General features: G+C 39.1%; 2 protein-coding genes across 2 annotated transcripts in view; both read right to left on the reverse strand.

Annotated features, from left to right (window-relative positions):
* Positions 1–805: 805 nt before the first annotated feature.
* Positions 806–1910, reverse strand: LOC139317072 (alpha-(1,3)-fucosyltransferase 4-like). The gene is given in 2 exon segments (XM_070943997.1): positions 806–1222; positions 1224–1910. Coding segments are annotated over 2 exon segments (1104 nt in total).
* Positions 1911–8963: 7053 nt separating this feature from the next.
* CUNH11orf97 (chromosome unknown C11orf97 homolog) overlaps positions 8964–17193 on the reverse strand; it is a 10459-nt gene continuing 2229 nt past the window's right edge. The window contains exons 2-4 of the mRNA XM_070943998.1: positions 14926–15030; positions 12550–12672; positions 8964–9043 (exon numbers count right to left, since the gene is read on the reverse strand). Of these exons, the coding sequence (XP_070800099.1) occupies positions 9039–9043; positions 12550–12672; positions 14926–15030 (233 nt within the window). The 3' untranslated portion in view covers positions 8964–9038. The remainder of the gene's footprint in view (positions 9044–12549; positions 12673–14925; positions 15031–17193) is intronic.

Below are 17193 nucleotides of genomic sequence, written 5' to 3' on the forward strand. Positions count from 1 at the left end.
ATCATAATGCCACTTCACAAATTATAGTCCTCAAGTTTCTTATGGCTTATTTCCCGAGAAAAGCCTTTATAGAATTTCTCTTTCAAACAAGGCTAACAGCCTATTTAGACAGAAAATATAGGATTACCAACTACACACCTTTAACACACTTGCAATAACTTATAGGTGGAAGATTTGACCCATTACGCATTACATTGCAAACTATAGCAGGAATTTGCTGTAGATTCATGATGCCCTGGTTAATCCAATTGAGAGAATCTAGATTAGAACAAGAAAATTGTTTTTTGTTGTCTGATGAAGACATGTAACAAAACATCGTATTGCTTGCAATGGCTGCAAGGAAGCTACGAAAGCACATACTGAAAAATTATGTTTTTAATATTAGAGGGGATGTATTGTATTCAATTGATATGACTGCTATAATTTCATACGTATTTTGCTAATGGTTTTGCTTATTTTGCTATATTTTGCTTGTTTGCTAAGGTTGCAAGTAAATGTTTAAATACAAATATGTGGCAGCCTGCACATTTTTGTGCTTAAGTTTGGTGAAGAACTATATCGACCATAGAGGCCATAAGAGAGAAACAAACAAACAAACAAACAAAACAGTCCATAAATATACACACATACACACACAATGGTGAATCTCCCCATGATTATTAAACCAAGCAATCTTAACTTATCAATTAAGTTAACTGATAACTTAAGAAAAACTGAAATATCCCTGATATATTTTCTTGTGCTTTGGTTGGGTAAATGCGTCAACCCAACCATCGTGCGTGGGAACTCAGTCAATCCGTGGACGTCAACTTTCAAACCACTTGGAGAGATCCTGGATGATCTTGGGCTGTTTCCCCACCTTTCTGATTACGTTACAAACTTTGCAAAAATTTTCAGTCCAAAAAGACGACACCTTCACATCATACTGTTTCCTCCAAGCGAAATACCTTTGGTACATGTTCTTGTTTTTATCTAGGAATTTCAGGTAAATCGCCAGCTCCATGGGGTCGGAGAAGTCATTGGCATGAATGAAGGCGTCGGAGGGGATAAACCGTTCATAGTTGGCCCTCGGGGGACCCAAGACGATGGGCACGGCCCATGATTCAAAGGCATTCCTCCAGAGTTTCTCTGTGATGTAGTCCTGATGCTGGGAGTTTTCAAAGGCCAAATAAAACTTGTATTCCGAGACAGTCTTCACCACATTGTTGTCTTTGAGCGACAAGTCTACGAGATCCATAAACATCAATGGGGAGATATTTTTTCAGCTGGTGGTAATAACGGACCCGGGCGTGACGTTCATTCCAGTTACTGACCACCCAGGCCACCAGCTTGGTCTTCTTGGGCAAGGTCAACTGGACCAGGGGCTGCGGCCGAAGCTTGAGGTACCCATAGGGTGCAAAGACATCCGAATCCATCCGGTAGGTCATAGTCCAGTTGAAAAGGCCGCTCAGGTTATACAGGCCCGTGGTGTGGGTGGGCGACTCTAAGTTCATCCAGACCCACCGCTGGTCCGCCGGCCTCTGCTGGGGCAGCCAGGCGAGGCGATGTCTCTGCAGGTCCCTGTGATGGAAGACGATCGCGTGCGCTTTGCGTTGGAGGAGGCGGCTGGTGGAGAGGCGGCAGGCGCTGATGTTGAACGGCCAGCAGTCCTCGGAGAAGCCGCCTTGCCCGAAAGGCTTCCACCACACCAGCACCGTCAGCGTCTTCGCCGTCGTCGTCTCGGGTTCTTCATCCTCTCGCCATTGGCCTTTGAGCGCCGCGGAGTCCTTCACGCTGCTGGCCATGTACCAGCCGAGCAGGGTGCAGCAGGTCAAGCAGGCCGCCAGAACGGGCCACTGCCGCCCGCTCGGCGCTTTCCACAAGGCTCGGCGGCCGCGGGATTTTTCAGAAGCCGGCTCGGGGGCTTCCATGAAGAGGCCAAAGAGCCCAAGCGATTCCGGTGGTCGGCGGCGGCGGCGGCGGCGGCTTCAGCGGGGACTGAGGGGGATAAGCCTCGCGGCGGCCCCGGCCCAAAAGCCCCCTCCAAATCAAAGAGGGTGATGTTAGAGCATAAGCGATTGTTACAAGTGCCTGACTTTATTTGGGCATGGATGAAACACGCATTAACTTTTGGATATTTGCTTTTTTTTTTTTCATTAGGGATTCAAAGGGAAATACAACAATCGATAAAGGTGCTGCTCAGTGATTGCCTCTTTTCTCTCTCTCTTAGCTATTTCAAATGCTATTGATAATATGTAAGTTGTGTGCAAAGTGAGGCGTTTTGTGGCTCCCTCTTGCAGGCTCCTGGCAGAGAGCTCCATGCCTCATTGTAAACATTTCCAATTAAAGTATATTTTTCTTCTTTCTATCTCCTAATGACTTAATTTTTAGAACGTAGAATAACTAGAGTTGGAACTTGGAAGGGATCTTGGAGGTCTTCTATTCCAACCCCTTGCTGGAGCAACCTATTTGAGGTTTTATTTTATTTTTTAACAGGAGACCTTTCAAGTCAGCATGTTTTTCTCACAAAGCCCATTAAATGTTTTTAAGGATTTTCTTAAATAAAGGACTTATGTGTTAAAAGTATTTCTAAGATATTAGATTTTTTTTTTTTTTTTTTTGGTTATAGTTGGAACAGATAAAAATGCACAGGTCTCTTTTTTAAAATTAACGATGACACCACATACTTCTGTAAAATCTTGCAGCTCCTTTTTTATTTTATTTTATTTTATTTTAAAAAGAATGTATTGCATTTGAAAGAGTTCATATTGTATCTCCTCTAAATAAATAGAATATTTCCCCCTTATTATTTGCCCATGTAGCTTTATCGTTCATTCATTCATTCATTCTTTTTTTTTTTTACTTTAATTTATATGCCGCCCTTCTCCAGAGACTCAGGGTGGCTTACAATGCGTTAAGCAATAGCCTTCATACTTTTGTATATTTATACAAAGTCAGTTTATTGCCCCCACAATCTGGGTCCTCATTTTACCTACCTTTGAAAGGATGGAAGGCTGAGTCAACCTTGAGATTTGAACTAGCAGTAATTGCAAGCAGTAGATGTTAATAACAGTGCTTTAGTCCACTGTACTATCAGGCTCTTGTTATTCATTCATTCATTCATAAGAGACTAGACAGTCACTTATCAGAAATAGTATAGGTTCTCCTGCTTGAGCAGGGGGTTGGACTAGAAGACCTCCAAAGTCCCCTTCCAACTCTGTTATTCTATTCTATTCTATTCTATTCTATTCTATTCTATTCTATTCTATTCTATTCTATTCTATTCTATTCTATTCTATTCTATTCTATTCTAGTCTGCAATTGATATAAAAAGAATAGATAAAGTAAATTCTAACCTTTTGGGAAAAGTGTATTTTTGAGGTTTGATGGCTAATCACACCACTTTTTTGTTTTTGGAATTTCAAGATAATCCTATTCCACTGCTGGAATAGCCTGGGAATAGCCCAGACCTTAACCCAATTGAAAATCTATGGAGCCAACTAAAGAAACTTGTTAGTCAGAAGCGACCCAGCAATAAAACCCAGTTAATAGAAGCAATCATTCCATCTTGGTTCCACATTATAACAGCTGCAGAACTAAAAGACTTCATTCACTCCATGGGAAGAGGTTGTAAGGCTATAATTCATGCTAAAGGTTACCCAACTAAGTATTAACTGACGTGATAATTTTTGTATATCTCGTTTTTTTCTATGGTGATAATTTTTGTATATCTCATTTTTTCTACGTGTTTCATTTTTCTTCTTTATACTGTAACTGCTATTCTAATAGCAAATCATTCATAAAAGTTATTACATTACATTCTTGATTAAATTATCTTTCCACTGATATATAATTTTATGGTATTACTCAAAAAAAAAAGTGATGTTATTAGCTAATTTTAGAAAATACACTTTTCTTAAAAGGTTCCCACAATTTTAGCCACTACTATAATTCTGCTCATTGGTAGGGCAGAGAATGTCACACCTCTGGTCTGCTTTCAGTTTCCTTCTGCTTGAGCTTTCAAGGTGGGACCAGAATTGATGAAGAATGACAGGTAGATTACAGAAGAAATTACAGGTAAGTCACATTGTTTAGCAACTGTTCAAAGTTGCACCAGACCTCCCTGAGGGTACTTATGAACTGGATTCAAAGTTGTGAAATCCCCCACCCCACCCTTGCCCAGTCACATGTCCACACTTATTTATTTATTTATTAGTTAAATTTATATTCCGCCCTTCTCCGGAGCCTCAGGGCGGCTTATAATGCATTAAGCAATAGCCTTCATACTTTTGTATATACCTGCTCAGTAGGGCTTTTTGGCCCCCCCGAGCTATGTTCTATTTTATACAAAGTCAGCTTATTGCCCCCACAAACCGGGTCCTCATTTTACCTACCTCGAAAGGATGGAAGGTTAGGTCAACCTTGAAGGACTTAGCAGCCAGACTGCAGATCTATGGCTATTTGCAACATTCTACAATCACGATTAGGTTTTATGATGGTTCTGCCAAAACCTGGTGTTTACTTCAGGCAAATCATTGCTTCACTTAAGGACTGTGGCAGTCACCTTATATCTGTGGCTGTCACTTAATGACCACCACACACACAAAAAAAAGTAGAATTGTAGTTCTACATATAATGTAGAATTCACATGAATTTACAACCAAAATGATTTATGACCATGATGGGCAGGCTCCATTTACAGAAATAATTCGAAGATTACCTGCATATCATAGCTAGTACAGATCACTAATGCAAAATTCTAGGATATCTTGTGAACACAAAGCATTCTAAGATCTTTAGGTTATTTTTTTAGTTTTTTAAAATTTACTTTACTTTATTGTCATTGCACCTCGTACCATGAAATTAAATGCCATCTTCAGTGTACATTATACATAAAAAATAGAACAAAAACACAAACACACATCCTTCACATTCTATACAATTGAATTGAAAACCCCTGATGTTGCATTAGTGTTGCACTGTCCAGTACAGTAGAATTCAATAAAGTTACTGCTCTGGGTTAGAAGCTGTTTTTTAGCCTATTTGTCCTTGTTTTTATTATTATCCTGTACCATCTGCCAGATGGTAATAGTTCAAAAAAAAGGGTGCCCAGGATGAGATGGATCTTTAAGGATGTTTTGAACTTTCTTAAGGCAGTGGGAGCTATAAAGCTCTTCCAAGGTGGGGAGAGGGCAACCAATAATCTCTGGGCAATGATGTTAACCCTCTGGAGCGCTGTTCTATCTGCCACTGTGCAATTGGCAAACCATACACAGGTGCAGTAAGTCAAACTTTAGATCAGGTTGAATGTGCCGTTTTAATACTGTTTTAATCTACTGTTTTTTAGCATTAGCATTAGATTCTCCCATAATAGGCAGCATATCGGGCAGCAAAACAATTATTTATTTACAATCTATTATTTACATTCACTTATTGTACCCTGCTTCAATATTTCGAATAATAGAAAGCGGTGTAGCATACAATTATATAAAAGAAATAACAAAAGTTTGTATTTTGACATATTTCAGTATTTGCCACAGAATTTGAGTTTTGTTGACTTTTTAGCATTTTTTTTTTTGCCAATTCCAACCCTTGCATTTATAAGCATGAATTGTTGGCAAGTCCTGTACCAAACTATAAGATGGAAACAAAATTGTTGTAATATGAGGACCAAAGAATGTGTGGTGAAGCAATCACAAAGAAATAAAGGATTATTTACTATTTGTTTTTATTTATGTGTGAGATATATATAGATATATATATATATTATACCAAATTTATATTTCGCTGATAAAGAAATAAAGGGAGACTAGTATAGATCTATTTCAAGCTATTTAGCTCTCATCAGCTAGCCATACCCTTACTATATATATGCTTGGCTTTTAGGATAATTGTCTCTTCACCTACAAAACAGTTTCTAAGTTATTATATTTAAAGACACATCAAAATACATACAAAATTATAAACTTAATTTACAAAGGTAACAATAAATACAACATGCAGTCCTACTCTGGGTTTGTTAAAAACAACACAGTTGTGAGATAAATGTTATGAATAAATGAAATACAAGTGAATTGAAGCTATAAAAGTAGTAATAACAGATGTAAGATACAGTATATTCAAATAAACAAAAGTAACTCGTACTCAAACAGGGATAGACTTAAGAGAGATTTTGGTCTTTTCTACGTGGTAACAGACATGTGAAATATATTTTTAACAACCAGTTGATTTTGCTGCTGTGTTTACCCAAAAAAGGAAAATCAGTTCCATTTCCCCAAATGAATTTATTTGAAATGGGACAGCCAACACAAATTTGTAAATAAAATAATAAAAGTGATATCTTTTTCCGTCTGTCTTTTGTAAGGTGCTTTTTCAACGGAAGGATATTATCGCCCTTTAAATAAATACGGCTGTGTATATTTCTAGTATTCACTCATTTCTTTTTCTATGTGTGGTAGGGAGTTAATATGTCCTCTTCTGCAAGGCAGTTCTAAGCTTGAGATTTGATCTTTTCCCATCTTAATGTTAGCCCCAGGTCTGTCACTTCAGATACACCATCTCAGATTGATGGGGGCAACCAGAAATATTTTCATTCCTGGAAGGGATTGAAACAAGAGGAAACTGGTTTGGAAGCCTTATCTAATTCCCCTGACATTAGATTAGCTTACAAAATTGGATTGCTTTCAGAAGAGGGGCTTGCCATGTACAACAGGGGTGCCCAACCTCTAGGCCATGGGCCGGAACCGGGCTATGGCATGCCAGAAACTGGGCCACGCAAACAAGGGAAGCCCCATCTGCGGGATGCAGGCAGAACGCGAAAGCATGCCCCCTCCAGTCGGTGGAAAAACTTCTCTCCATAGAACCAGTCCCTGGGGCCCAAAAGTTTGGGGGGCACTGATGTACAGGATTCTAGTTCTGGGATTTTTTTCCCCCTTTTTTAATCATTGGGATTTGAGAGAAAAGATAAGGGGTCTGTGGAAATATGTATAAAAATATATCTAGCAATGTCCAATTCAGGGCTAAACTTGAGCAATATCTCTAACTGGGAGATCGATGACCAATGTCATTAATTTTACTTCAAAACATCCAATAGAAACACTCTCTCTTTTTTTTTTTTACTGATTTTTAGTAGGATGTGTTCTCCCACCCCAGCAGAGGAAGCAAGAACTGTGAAGGTTCCATCACTCTTAACTTACCCTGGAAACGTAGTGCACCAAAATAGTAATCCTCTTTTCAGGAGCCAACAATCTTTGGAAGCAATGGGCCCTACCACATTGTAAAACTCAAAATAAAAATAAACCATTTAAAAATGTGTGTTTTAAAAATAATATATACTAAAAGAAGTTAAAAGTACTCCAAATGGGATTTGTTCATATAAGAAATAACACCTTGCAAAAGAGAAATGTATCTTGGGCATCATAGATGGTGAACAAGGAAATAATATAACCCAAAATATAAAGTTTCTCAACAAAACAATGAAATGGCAATTGGAAATTTATCTTCTCTAGCTTGTCAATTGTACTCATCTTGGTCCTTAATGGTGTCCACATGTTCACCATTTCCCCTTGCCAACATAATAGGACAAGAAAATCTTCAAAATAACAGAATAACAAAATTGGAAGGGACCTTGGAGGTCTTCTAGTCCAACCCCCTCCTCAAGCAGGAAACCCTATGCCATTTTCCTCTTTAGCAGATTTTCTCTACAAGCAGATGGAAAAAGAGGATTCAAAGAACTTTCCTTTCTATATTTAAAAAAAAAGTGATGGTGAAAAAAGCCACACTCTTTTAACAGAATGCTTGAAACATTTTTGGAATATTATTGAAGTTTCTCACCAGCAAAGGGAAACCTGTGACTGGGAAAGTCCACTATCCATTCTCAGACTGGAGTGGAATTAAATATTCCTCTGATATGGAACCAAAAACGAGGTCTAGTAAAAGGGGCAATTTTCATTCTGCTGTAATGGTAGATATTATAAGGCAGAAGTAAACCAATTCTGGGATTTCAGCCAGAATGGACTTGGAGAGGAGGGTACAAATGCAATGGGGACCATTCTTTTTGAGGAATAGATGCTGATTTCCAATCCCTTATAGGCAGGCCTTGACTTACAACCACAATTGGGGAGCAGAATCTCCGTTACTAAACCAGGCTTAGTTACTTAAGCGAGACATGCACTTTCTCTCACAGTTGTTAAGTGAATCAATACAGTTGTTAAGCAAATGACATGGTCATTAAGCTAATCTGGCTTCCCCCATTAATTTTGCTTGTTAAAAGCCAGCTGGGAAAGTTGCAAATGTCAATCAAATGACTTGGAACGCTGCAATTTGATCACGTGACCATGGGGGGGGGATCTGCAATGGTCCTAAGGGGAAGGACCAGTCATAAGTCACTTTTTCTGTGCTGTTGTAACTTCAAACAGTTGCTAAATAAATGATTGCAGGTCGAACACTTACAGTAATACTGATTACTGCTATCTCAGAAACCTTTTGCCTCCAATAGCCTGGAGGATTGAGTGTAAAAAAGGATGGAAAAAACCACCGAATTTCCCTTTCTCCTATCTCTATAAGCCTTAAGCAATTCATTCTTTACTGCACAGTTTAATCAATCAATAGTGTTTGAAAAAGCAGCACAGTTGTTCTCAGATCAAAACTGGCTTTGATGTAGGTCAGTATAAAATCGTACAAAGACCATGAGTAATTAAGCTCAAAGTTAATGTTTTCCATTTGCTCAAGCTGCCAGTGTGGTTTAACAACTTTGGAGGACCTTACAAATAGAAAATACCAACTTCAAATTTACTCGGAACGATCTGGAGAAATGGGACGTTTTTATTTTTGTTTTTGTTTTTGTTATAAATAGTGAATTATTTGGTAGTGAGCTAAGTCATAGACATAGATGATCATCTTAGATACACTGGTTGGCAGGTGCATAGCTTCAAATTTTATTTTATAAGCAACTTTATAAATACTAAAATATAGTTGTCTATGTTCGGATAAATGTGACAGCCATAGATTTCCTTTTCTTCCGTGACTTCCATCAGAGGAGATTCAATTTTTCAGAATGACTATCCTAGAAAGGAGAAAGTATCAAAATTGAGATTCGTAAGTATTGCATTTGTGGAGCAGTTCTGTGCCTTGTTTTAAACAAATAAATTTCACCATGAGTGGAAGGAAATCAAGTAATTCTTCCTAAATGGAAAGTGGAAATCTACTTAAGTTGTCATAGACATTCCTACTCATCCAGGGTCTTTTCCATTAAGGACAAAATATTAATGAAATATAAGTTATTAGGGCCCCAACAATGTAAATTTTTGGTAAATAAAAAATGAAGTTGTTCCCTTCATAAATCAGAGAAATCTGAACATGATTGTGCAATGGGGAATGCCCCCAATCGAAAACTCATTTTAAAACCTGATGCAATGAAAAACTAAGCAACTCTAATCATAAATACTTCCAAGTAAGTTGCAGGGAGTTTTATTCCCAGATATATCAGTTTAATTGTTCGATTAAAAGTGGGAAGAGTAGTCCCAAAGGTGTTTTCTTTCAAAGGGCAAACGGGCTTTCTTGTTTTGCTTAAAGATGTTTCATCTCTCATCCTAGAAGCTTCTGCAGTTTTGACTGAAGGGTGGAGAATGGAAGGATTTACCGTATTTTTCGGACTATAAGACACACTTTTTTGTCTCCCAAAAGGGGGCGAAAATGTCTGTGCGTCTTATAGACCAAATATTGCCCAAAAAATGGGCTGAAAAAAGCCTCGAAAATGGGGTGAAAAAAGCCTCAAAAATGGGCCAAAAAAAGCCTCGAAAATGGATTGAAAAAAGCCTCAAAAATGGGCTGAAAAAAAGGCTGAAAAAAGACTCCAAAATAGGCCAAAAAAGCCTAAAAAAGGGCCAAAAAGCCAAAAAAAATGGGCTGAAAAAAGCCCTAAAAACGGGCCAAGAAACCCTCAAAATGGGCCAAAAAAGCCTCGAAAATGGACTGAAAAAAGCCTCAAAAATGGGCTGAAAAAAGACTCCAAAATGGGCCAAAAAGCCTAAAAAACGGGCCAAAAAACTAAAAAAATTGGGTCGAAAAAAGCCCTAAAAACGTGCCAAGAATCCCTCAAAATGAGCCAAAAAAACCCCTCAAAAATGGGCTGAAAAAAGCCCAAAAAAGCCCCCAAAACAGGCCAAAAAAAGGCTGAAAAGGGGCTGAAAAAAGGCCCGAAAAAAGGGAGGACAAAAACTTTTTTTTGTTGTCTTCCTCTTCTAAATTTAGATACGTCTTATAGTCCGAAAAATACGGTATATTCCTTGCAACATGTGGTCATTTGGAGGTTTATCTATGCCCTCAGAGTCACCTGAATCCTGCAGTTTGCAATTTTGTTTCTGGAAATCCTTTCATACTCTTGCACAATTTGGTGTGCCAAAGGTGTTTTCTTTCAAAAGGTAACTGGATTGTCTTCAAGCAAAACGAGAAAACCCGGTTGCCTTTTGAAAGGAAACACCTTTGGGGCACCATGACCTGGATGACTGAGAATCTCAATAGACACCTGGAAGAGTAGTGTTCGTATCTCAGCTCAACCTTGAAGGTCATTGAATGGATAGATCAGTTGGGTCAGCTACTGTACATCAATCCTGAATATCAATGGGGAGATAGACGTAGCAATCAGGATTGGCCTAACATCTTATACGACAATAGCAATAGCACTTAGACTAATATACTGCTTCACAGCCCTCTCTAACCGGTTTATAGAGTCAGCACATTGTCCCCAACAATCTGGGTCCTCATTTTACCCACCTCGGAAGGATGGAAGGCTGAGTCAACCTTGAGCCTGGTGAGATTCGATCTGCCAAACTGCTGGCAGCCGGTGATCAGCAGAAGTAGCCTGCAGTACTGCACTTTAACCACTAAGCCACCGCAGCTCTTGTATTTATATACAATATTTCTGTGGGCTATAATAATCTTCCATTTAGTAGAGTTCACACATGAACTGGCTTCTAGTAATCAGGAACTAAAACTTCTAAAGATCTCCATCAAAAGGAAATGTATCCCCAAACCACAGAAGACAATCTAAAACTAGCCATGAATCGGAGGGCTGTTTTATATCTTCTGTTAGAAGGCATTCAAAAGAATCTGTGTGATATAACAGAGAAACATGGATTAAACAGCCTTTCTGTTCCAGCTAATCCATCATCAAAAATTATTCAGAATTATTCAAATTATTAAAACAGCTGTAGTCCATTGGGTTGGTAATATAAGGTATAAACCCAGTTGTGAATATATGCTGCAGATCTAACTAAAAAAAAATCATTGTATATATATATATATATACTGTAAGTTGGAAAACTATCTTTGGTTATCTGGAATTTCCGAATGCTGCTTTTGTGATTCAAAATTGCAGGTAACTATTCGAAGTAGACATTGCAGGGGGAAAGATGTATTAAGCCAAAAACCTGAAGCAATGTTATAACAATTTTTAGATTAACATTTTTTAAAAAATATATAATAACTTTCCTGAGTTATAGAGAAATAGGATTTTTTCCCTATCTCTTGGCTGCCATCTGGGAGCTTTCTTAATTTATATAGTTTAGAGAAAGTAGCTCTCTTCTATTTATTTATCTAGTGTATGGAATAGAATACATGAATAACAATAATAAGATATATATAAAAGGAGCACATGATACTATGATACACATATAATGCAAATAGGTTGTCAATTTTGTATGGTAGGAGGAATTCAAGAAATGAACCAATGTATTTCAAAATGTAACTTGTAACTTATATATAAGTTATATAGGTTACATTTTGAAATACATTGTACATTTTGAAATATGTTGGTTCATGAGAATAGAATAAATAGAATAAGACCCGTTCTTTTCTTTTTTTTTGATCTTCAAAAGAGGCATTAGGTCTTATTTTCGGGGGATGTCTTTTTAACTGTCTTACCTCGCGGCAGCAGCACCAACAGCCCTATCAAGCAGGAGCCTGTGTGGCTACTGCCGGCTCACTTCTCCTGCGGCCACTTGCCGTTCCTCGCATGCAGTGCCCCCTGGCCTCAAAGGCCCTGACAGCAAAACAAAAGCTGCAGAAGTGGGCTGACAAGACGAGTCAAGTGTCAAGGTGTGGGAGGCCTGGCTGCAACTGTCCTAAAGTAAGCGGGGGCACGTGGGGCAGCTCCACCCCCATCCCCACCCTAGCTTGATTTTTACCCGTGTGCCTCACCCAACCTTGTGCAACCAGGTGCTGGGTGGGGTGTTAACTAGGGCTTATTTTGGGGGTAGGGCTTATATTGGGCACGCATGTAAAATCAAGCTAGGACTTATTTTTAGGATAGGTCTTATTTTCAGGGAAACACAGTATATTAATAACTAGGCCATTTATCCAATTAAGAACAGTATTTATTAGTTGGAGAAAATCTACTTTTTTTTCCTGCATAAGCTCTGAAATAGCAGCTAGTCACGATATGATCCAGTGTCTGGCGAGCTCGCTTCTATGAATGTAATGAATGTTGGCAATCACTATGTCATTCTGTTGTTTGAAATGCACACTTTTGGTTTTGGGGAGCAGGAAAGAAAGGAGATACTACATTCTTACTTCTTATGACGGCATGCCTGGAGTAGTAAGGTTGAGAAAGGAAGCAGCTTTGATTCTGTGATGCTGGGTTGAAGGCTCCCACAGGAAAATTTCTTTTCAAGCTCCAAATTCTTTCCAGAGCCACTGTTCATAACATACAGAAGAGCATTATTATAATTGTATTGTATTGCAACCACAACCGAGACCTGGGATTTAATCGAGGCAATCGCTAAGTGGAACATCACAATTTTATGATCTTACTTCAGCCTTTTTGGTGGGGGGGGGGGGGGCTTTACAGAGCCATAAACAAATGGATTGCTTTGAAGCTTTTTGGAACACTGTAGGCAAAAAGGAAATGCTGAAAGGCCCCATTTAGGATCTATAATGTTTCATTTGCTCAGGGGCAGGAAGTGGTCCATGGCAGTATACATGTAGTCCTTGATTTATGACCACAATTGGGAATAGAAATCCAGTCGTAAGTTTTTGTGGTTGTAAGCTAAGGCTCCCACATGAGCAGAAATGATTTTATGAACTTTTTTGCAGTGGTCGTTAAACAAATGTGATAGTGATTAAGTGAACGTGGTGGAACGTGGTGATAAATGCAAATCCATTCATTCAAATAGTTTTTTGCTAGAAACCAGCAAAAAAGTCACAAATGGCAGTCACCTGACCACGGAACACGACGACTGGTTGCCAAGCGCCCAGTATGTAATCATGTGACCATGGGGGAGGGGTGCATGGCCATTTAAGAGATGCTTTACGGGCCTTGAATTCACCGTGACTTGCTTTGGATTCATTATTACCACACAGACCAGCTCCAACCCCAAGAGAATAGATTACACACATACAATAACAAATCTATTTTCCATGTGATTTTATATTTATTCCCTGAAGCAGATCTATATTTAAAATTCAACTTTCTTCACATTCACAACACTTTTCTGTACTTAGAAGTGAGAACTTGCCACATCAGTAGGAGGTTTTCAGAAATGAATTAAAACTGAATTATTCCAAAGGGTTTTGAAGAGCTAGCTAAATACCTGTGGTTTTGCTTGTGGCTGTTTTTTGCTGTCACTATATAATAATAATAATAATAATAATAATAATAATAATAATAATAATAATAATAATAATAATAATAATAATAATAATAGATGGTGATGATGATATCTAGGATGCTGGCAGCAACCCATATCAACCATTAGCACCAGTAAATGGTATTTGTGATGCATTTTTGAATTTTCAGTTGACTGAGTTTCATGTTTAATGAATAAAGTAAATATAATAATAATAATAATAATAATAATAATAATAATAATAATAATAATAATAATTGCCCTTGGAGCAATACCCAAAGGGCTACCCCGCTATTTAGAAATTCTAAAATTGCCGGACTTGAACATTTTGACTCTACAAAAAACCACCTTACTCGGAACAGCTTACATCCTCCGACGATACCTTAACAGTTCCTAGGTCCTTGGTTGGGACTCAAACTGCTGAGCTATTAACCAGCCTCAAAGGCTGTGAATCTCACTAAAGATTAACTAATAATAATAATAATAATAATAATAATAATAATAATAATAATAATAGTAATAGTAATAACAACAACAATAATAACAACAACAATACAAAATCCAGCATAGTTATCTCATTTGCTGTGTATATTGTCATTTTTGTGTATAATAATAATAATAATAATAATAATAATAATAATAGTAACAACAGCAGCAGCAACAATAACAACAGAGTTGAAATGGACCTTGGAGGAGTTCTAGTCCAAACCCCTGCTCAGGCAGGAAACCCTGTGCCATTTTAGACAAAGGTTTTTCTTAAAAACTTCCAATTTTGGAGCACCCACAACTTCTAGAGGCAAGCTGTTGCACTGATCAATTGCTTTAATTTTTTTGTATCGATGTTCAGAATACGAACATTGTGCTCCAAAGTACAAAAGTACGAAGATATGAAATCTTCCCATTGTAAAGGTAAAGGTAAAGGTTCCCCTCGCACATATGTACTAGTCGTTCCCGACTCCAGGGGGCGGTGCTCATCTCCGTTTCAAAGCCAAAGAGCCAGCACTGTCCGAAGACGTCTCCGCGGTCATGTGGCTGGCATGACTAAATGCCAAAGGCGCACGGAACGCTGTTACCTTCCCACCAAAGGTGGTCCCTATTTTTCTACTTGCCTTTTTTACATGCTTTTGAACTGCTAGGTTGGCAGAAGCTGGGACAAGTAATGGGAGCTCACCCCATTATGCGGCACTAGGGATTCGAACCGCTGAATTGCCGACCTTTCGATCGACAGGCTCAGCGTCTTAGCCACTGAGCCACTGCGTCCCATTGTAAGCACTTCCAAATTTGAATTTCCCCCCCAGTTATCTTGTTTTGCAAAGTTTACCTTCTGAAGGGTGTCTGATTCTGCATTCATCCCTCTGGAAATACATCTCTTCCTCAAGGACTTCCCTCACTCTTCTTGGTGGTTCAACATACACAAACTTCTTCCCTGTTTTAGAAAAGACAGTTTCAACAGATGAGCTGAGGAATTTTCAAATGATATGCCGTGTTCTATCAAAACAAAATATTTAATCAAACCTTATTCTGATATTTTCTAAATATTCTAAACATCTTATGGTGACAAGACATAATATTTAGGGAAAAGTGACCTGAAGAATAAAACATGTTTTATTTCCTTTTGGAGGAATTTATAAAAGCCAAGTTTGGGCATTAAGAACAAGAAATGGGGGGGAAAAAACATTAAGTAAAGCTTCTATTGGTATGGCAAAGCAATTATTATCAGACTTAATCTGCGGAAGAAAGGTCTCTGAGACTGACTTTGAGGCTGGGAAAGAAGCAGAAATATCTCAATATATTGTTATTGGTCAACAGACTTTTCAACTCCCTGTTAAAAAACAGAAAGATTAGCTCTTCAGTCTTGCATTCTGGAGAAAAACTGGTTCAAACAGCTCTCAGAGACCTTTGGTGAATTCAGTAATAAATAATTGCTACAGATGGGACTTATTTGGTTTCTTAGATTCTGTGTATTAATCCCTGAATAATAATCCAAACAATAAATCAGACTAGACCTGGAAGAGACTAAGGAGGCCATCTAGTCCAACGCCCTGCTCAAGCAGGAGATCCTATACCCGTGATGGCGAACCTATGGCACGGGTGCCACAGGTGGCACGTGGAGCCATATCTGTGGGCACATGAGTATTGCCCTAGCTCAGCTCCAGCGTGCATGTGCGCACCGGCCAGCTGATTTTTGGGCCTTCCAGGCCCACTGGAAGTCGGGAAATGGGCCATTTCTGGCCTCCGGAGGGCCTCTGGAGGGGTGGGGAAGGCTGTTTTCACCCTCCCCAGGCTCCAAGGAAGCCTCTGGAGTCTGGGGAGGCCAAAAAACGGGCCTACCGGGCCCACCATTAACCTTTTTGCCATCATGTGCCAAAAACGGGGGTAGCGCGGGGGGATGTCGCATGCAGATGTGCGGGGGTGCGGGGTGGCATTGAATTATGGGTGTGGGCACACACGCGCACAACCCCCCCGCTCCCCAGGCTTTTGGCACGCGATGGCAAAAAGGTTAGCCATCACTGCCCTATACCATTTCAGACAAGTAGCTGTCCAGTCTCTTCTTAAAAACCTCCAGTGATAAAGCACCCACAACGTCTGAAGTCAAGCTATTCCACTGATTAATTGACAGTTAGGACTTCCTAACAGTTAGGAAGTTTCTCCTCAATTCCAGGTTGCTTCTCTCCTTGATTAGTTTCCATCCATTGTTTCTTATCCTGCCTTCAGATGCTTTGGAAAATAAACTGACCCCCTCTTCTTTGTGGCAGCCCCTCAAATATTGGAATATTGCTATCATGTCACCTCTAATTTTTCTTTTCTCTAGACTAGCCATACCCAATTCCTGCAACTGTTTTTCATATGATTTAGTCTCCAGGCCTTCGATCGTCTTAGTTGCTCTTCTCTGCACATCCCAGCTAGGGTGACTCATCATGATTGATGCAGAACAGAATGGAATTGGATATCAGATTGAACAAACTTCTCAAACCAGGTGCTGTACAGAGCATCAAATCCCATTATTGGAGGAGACCAAGTGTGGGATGATATTTATCTCTTTGTAAAAGAGACAGAACAAAATCAGACCTGTTCACTTCAACCGTGGTGAGGACCTTACCAGGAGACTGTAAATTCTAATCCCACTTTAGGCATGAAAGCTGGCTTGGGGTTACTTTGTGGACCAGTCCCTGTCTATCAGTCCAACCCACTTCACAGGGTTGTTGTGGTGAAAATAGGAGAAAGGAATATTTTATTTTACTGCAACCAATTTTGGTCACCACACTACAAAAAAGATGTTGAGGTTTTGGAAAAAGTTCAGAGAAGAGCAACTAAGATGATAAAAGGCCTGGAGACTAAAACATACGAAGAATGGCTGCAAGATTAGGGTTTGACTAGTCTGAAGAAAAGAAGAATTAGGGGCAACATGATAGCAGTATTCCAGTATTTGAGGGGCTGCCACAAAGAAGAGGGGGGTCAAATTATTCTACAAAGCAACAGAGGGCAGGAGAAGAAACAATGGTTGGAAACTAACCAAAGAGAGAACCAACCGGGAACGAAGGAGAAACTTCCTAACAGTGAAGACAATTCACCAGTGGAACAGCTTACC

This window comes from Pituophis catenifer, unplaced genomic scaffold (genome assembly GCF_029215685.1).
Source record: "Pituophis catenifer annectens isolate HBS135680 unplaced genomic scaffold, rPitCat1.0.hap2 SCAF_4, whole genome shotgun sequence".
Taxonomy (NCBI): domain Eukaryota; kingdom Metazoa; phylum Chordata; class Lepidosauria; order Squamata; family Colubridae; genus Pituophis; species Pituophis catenifer.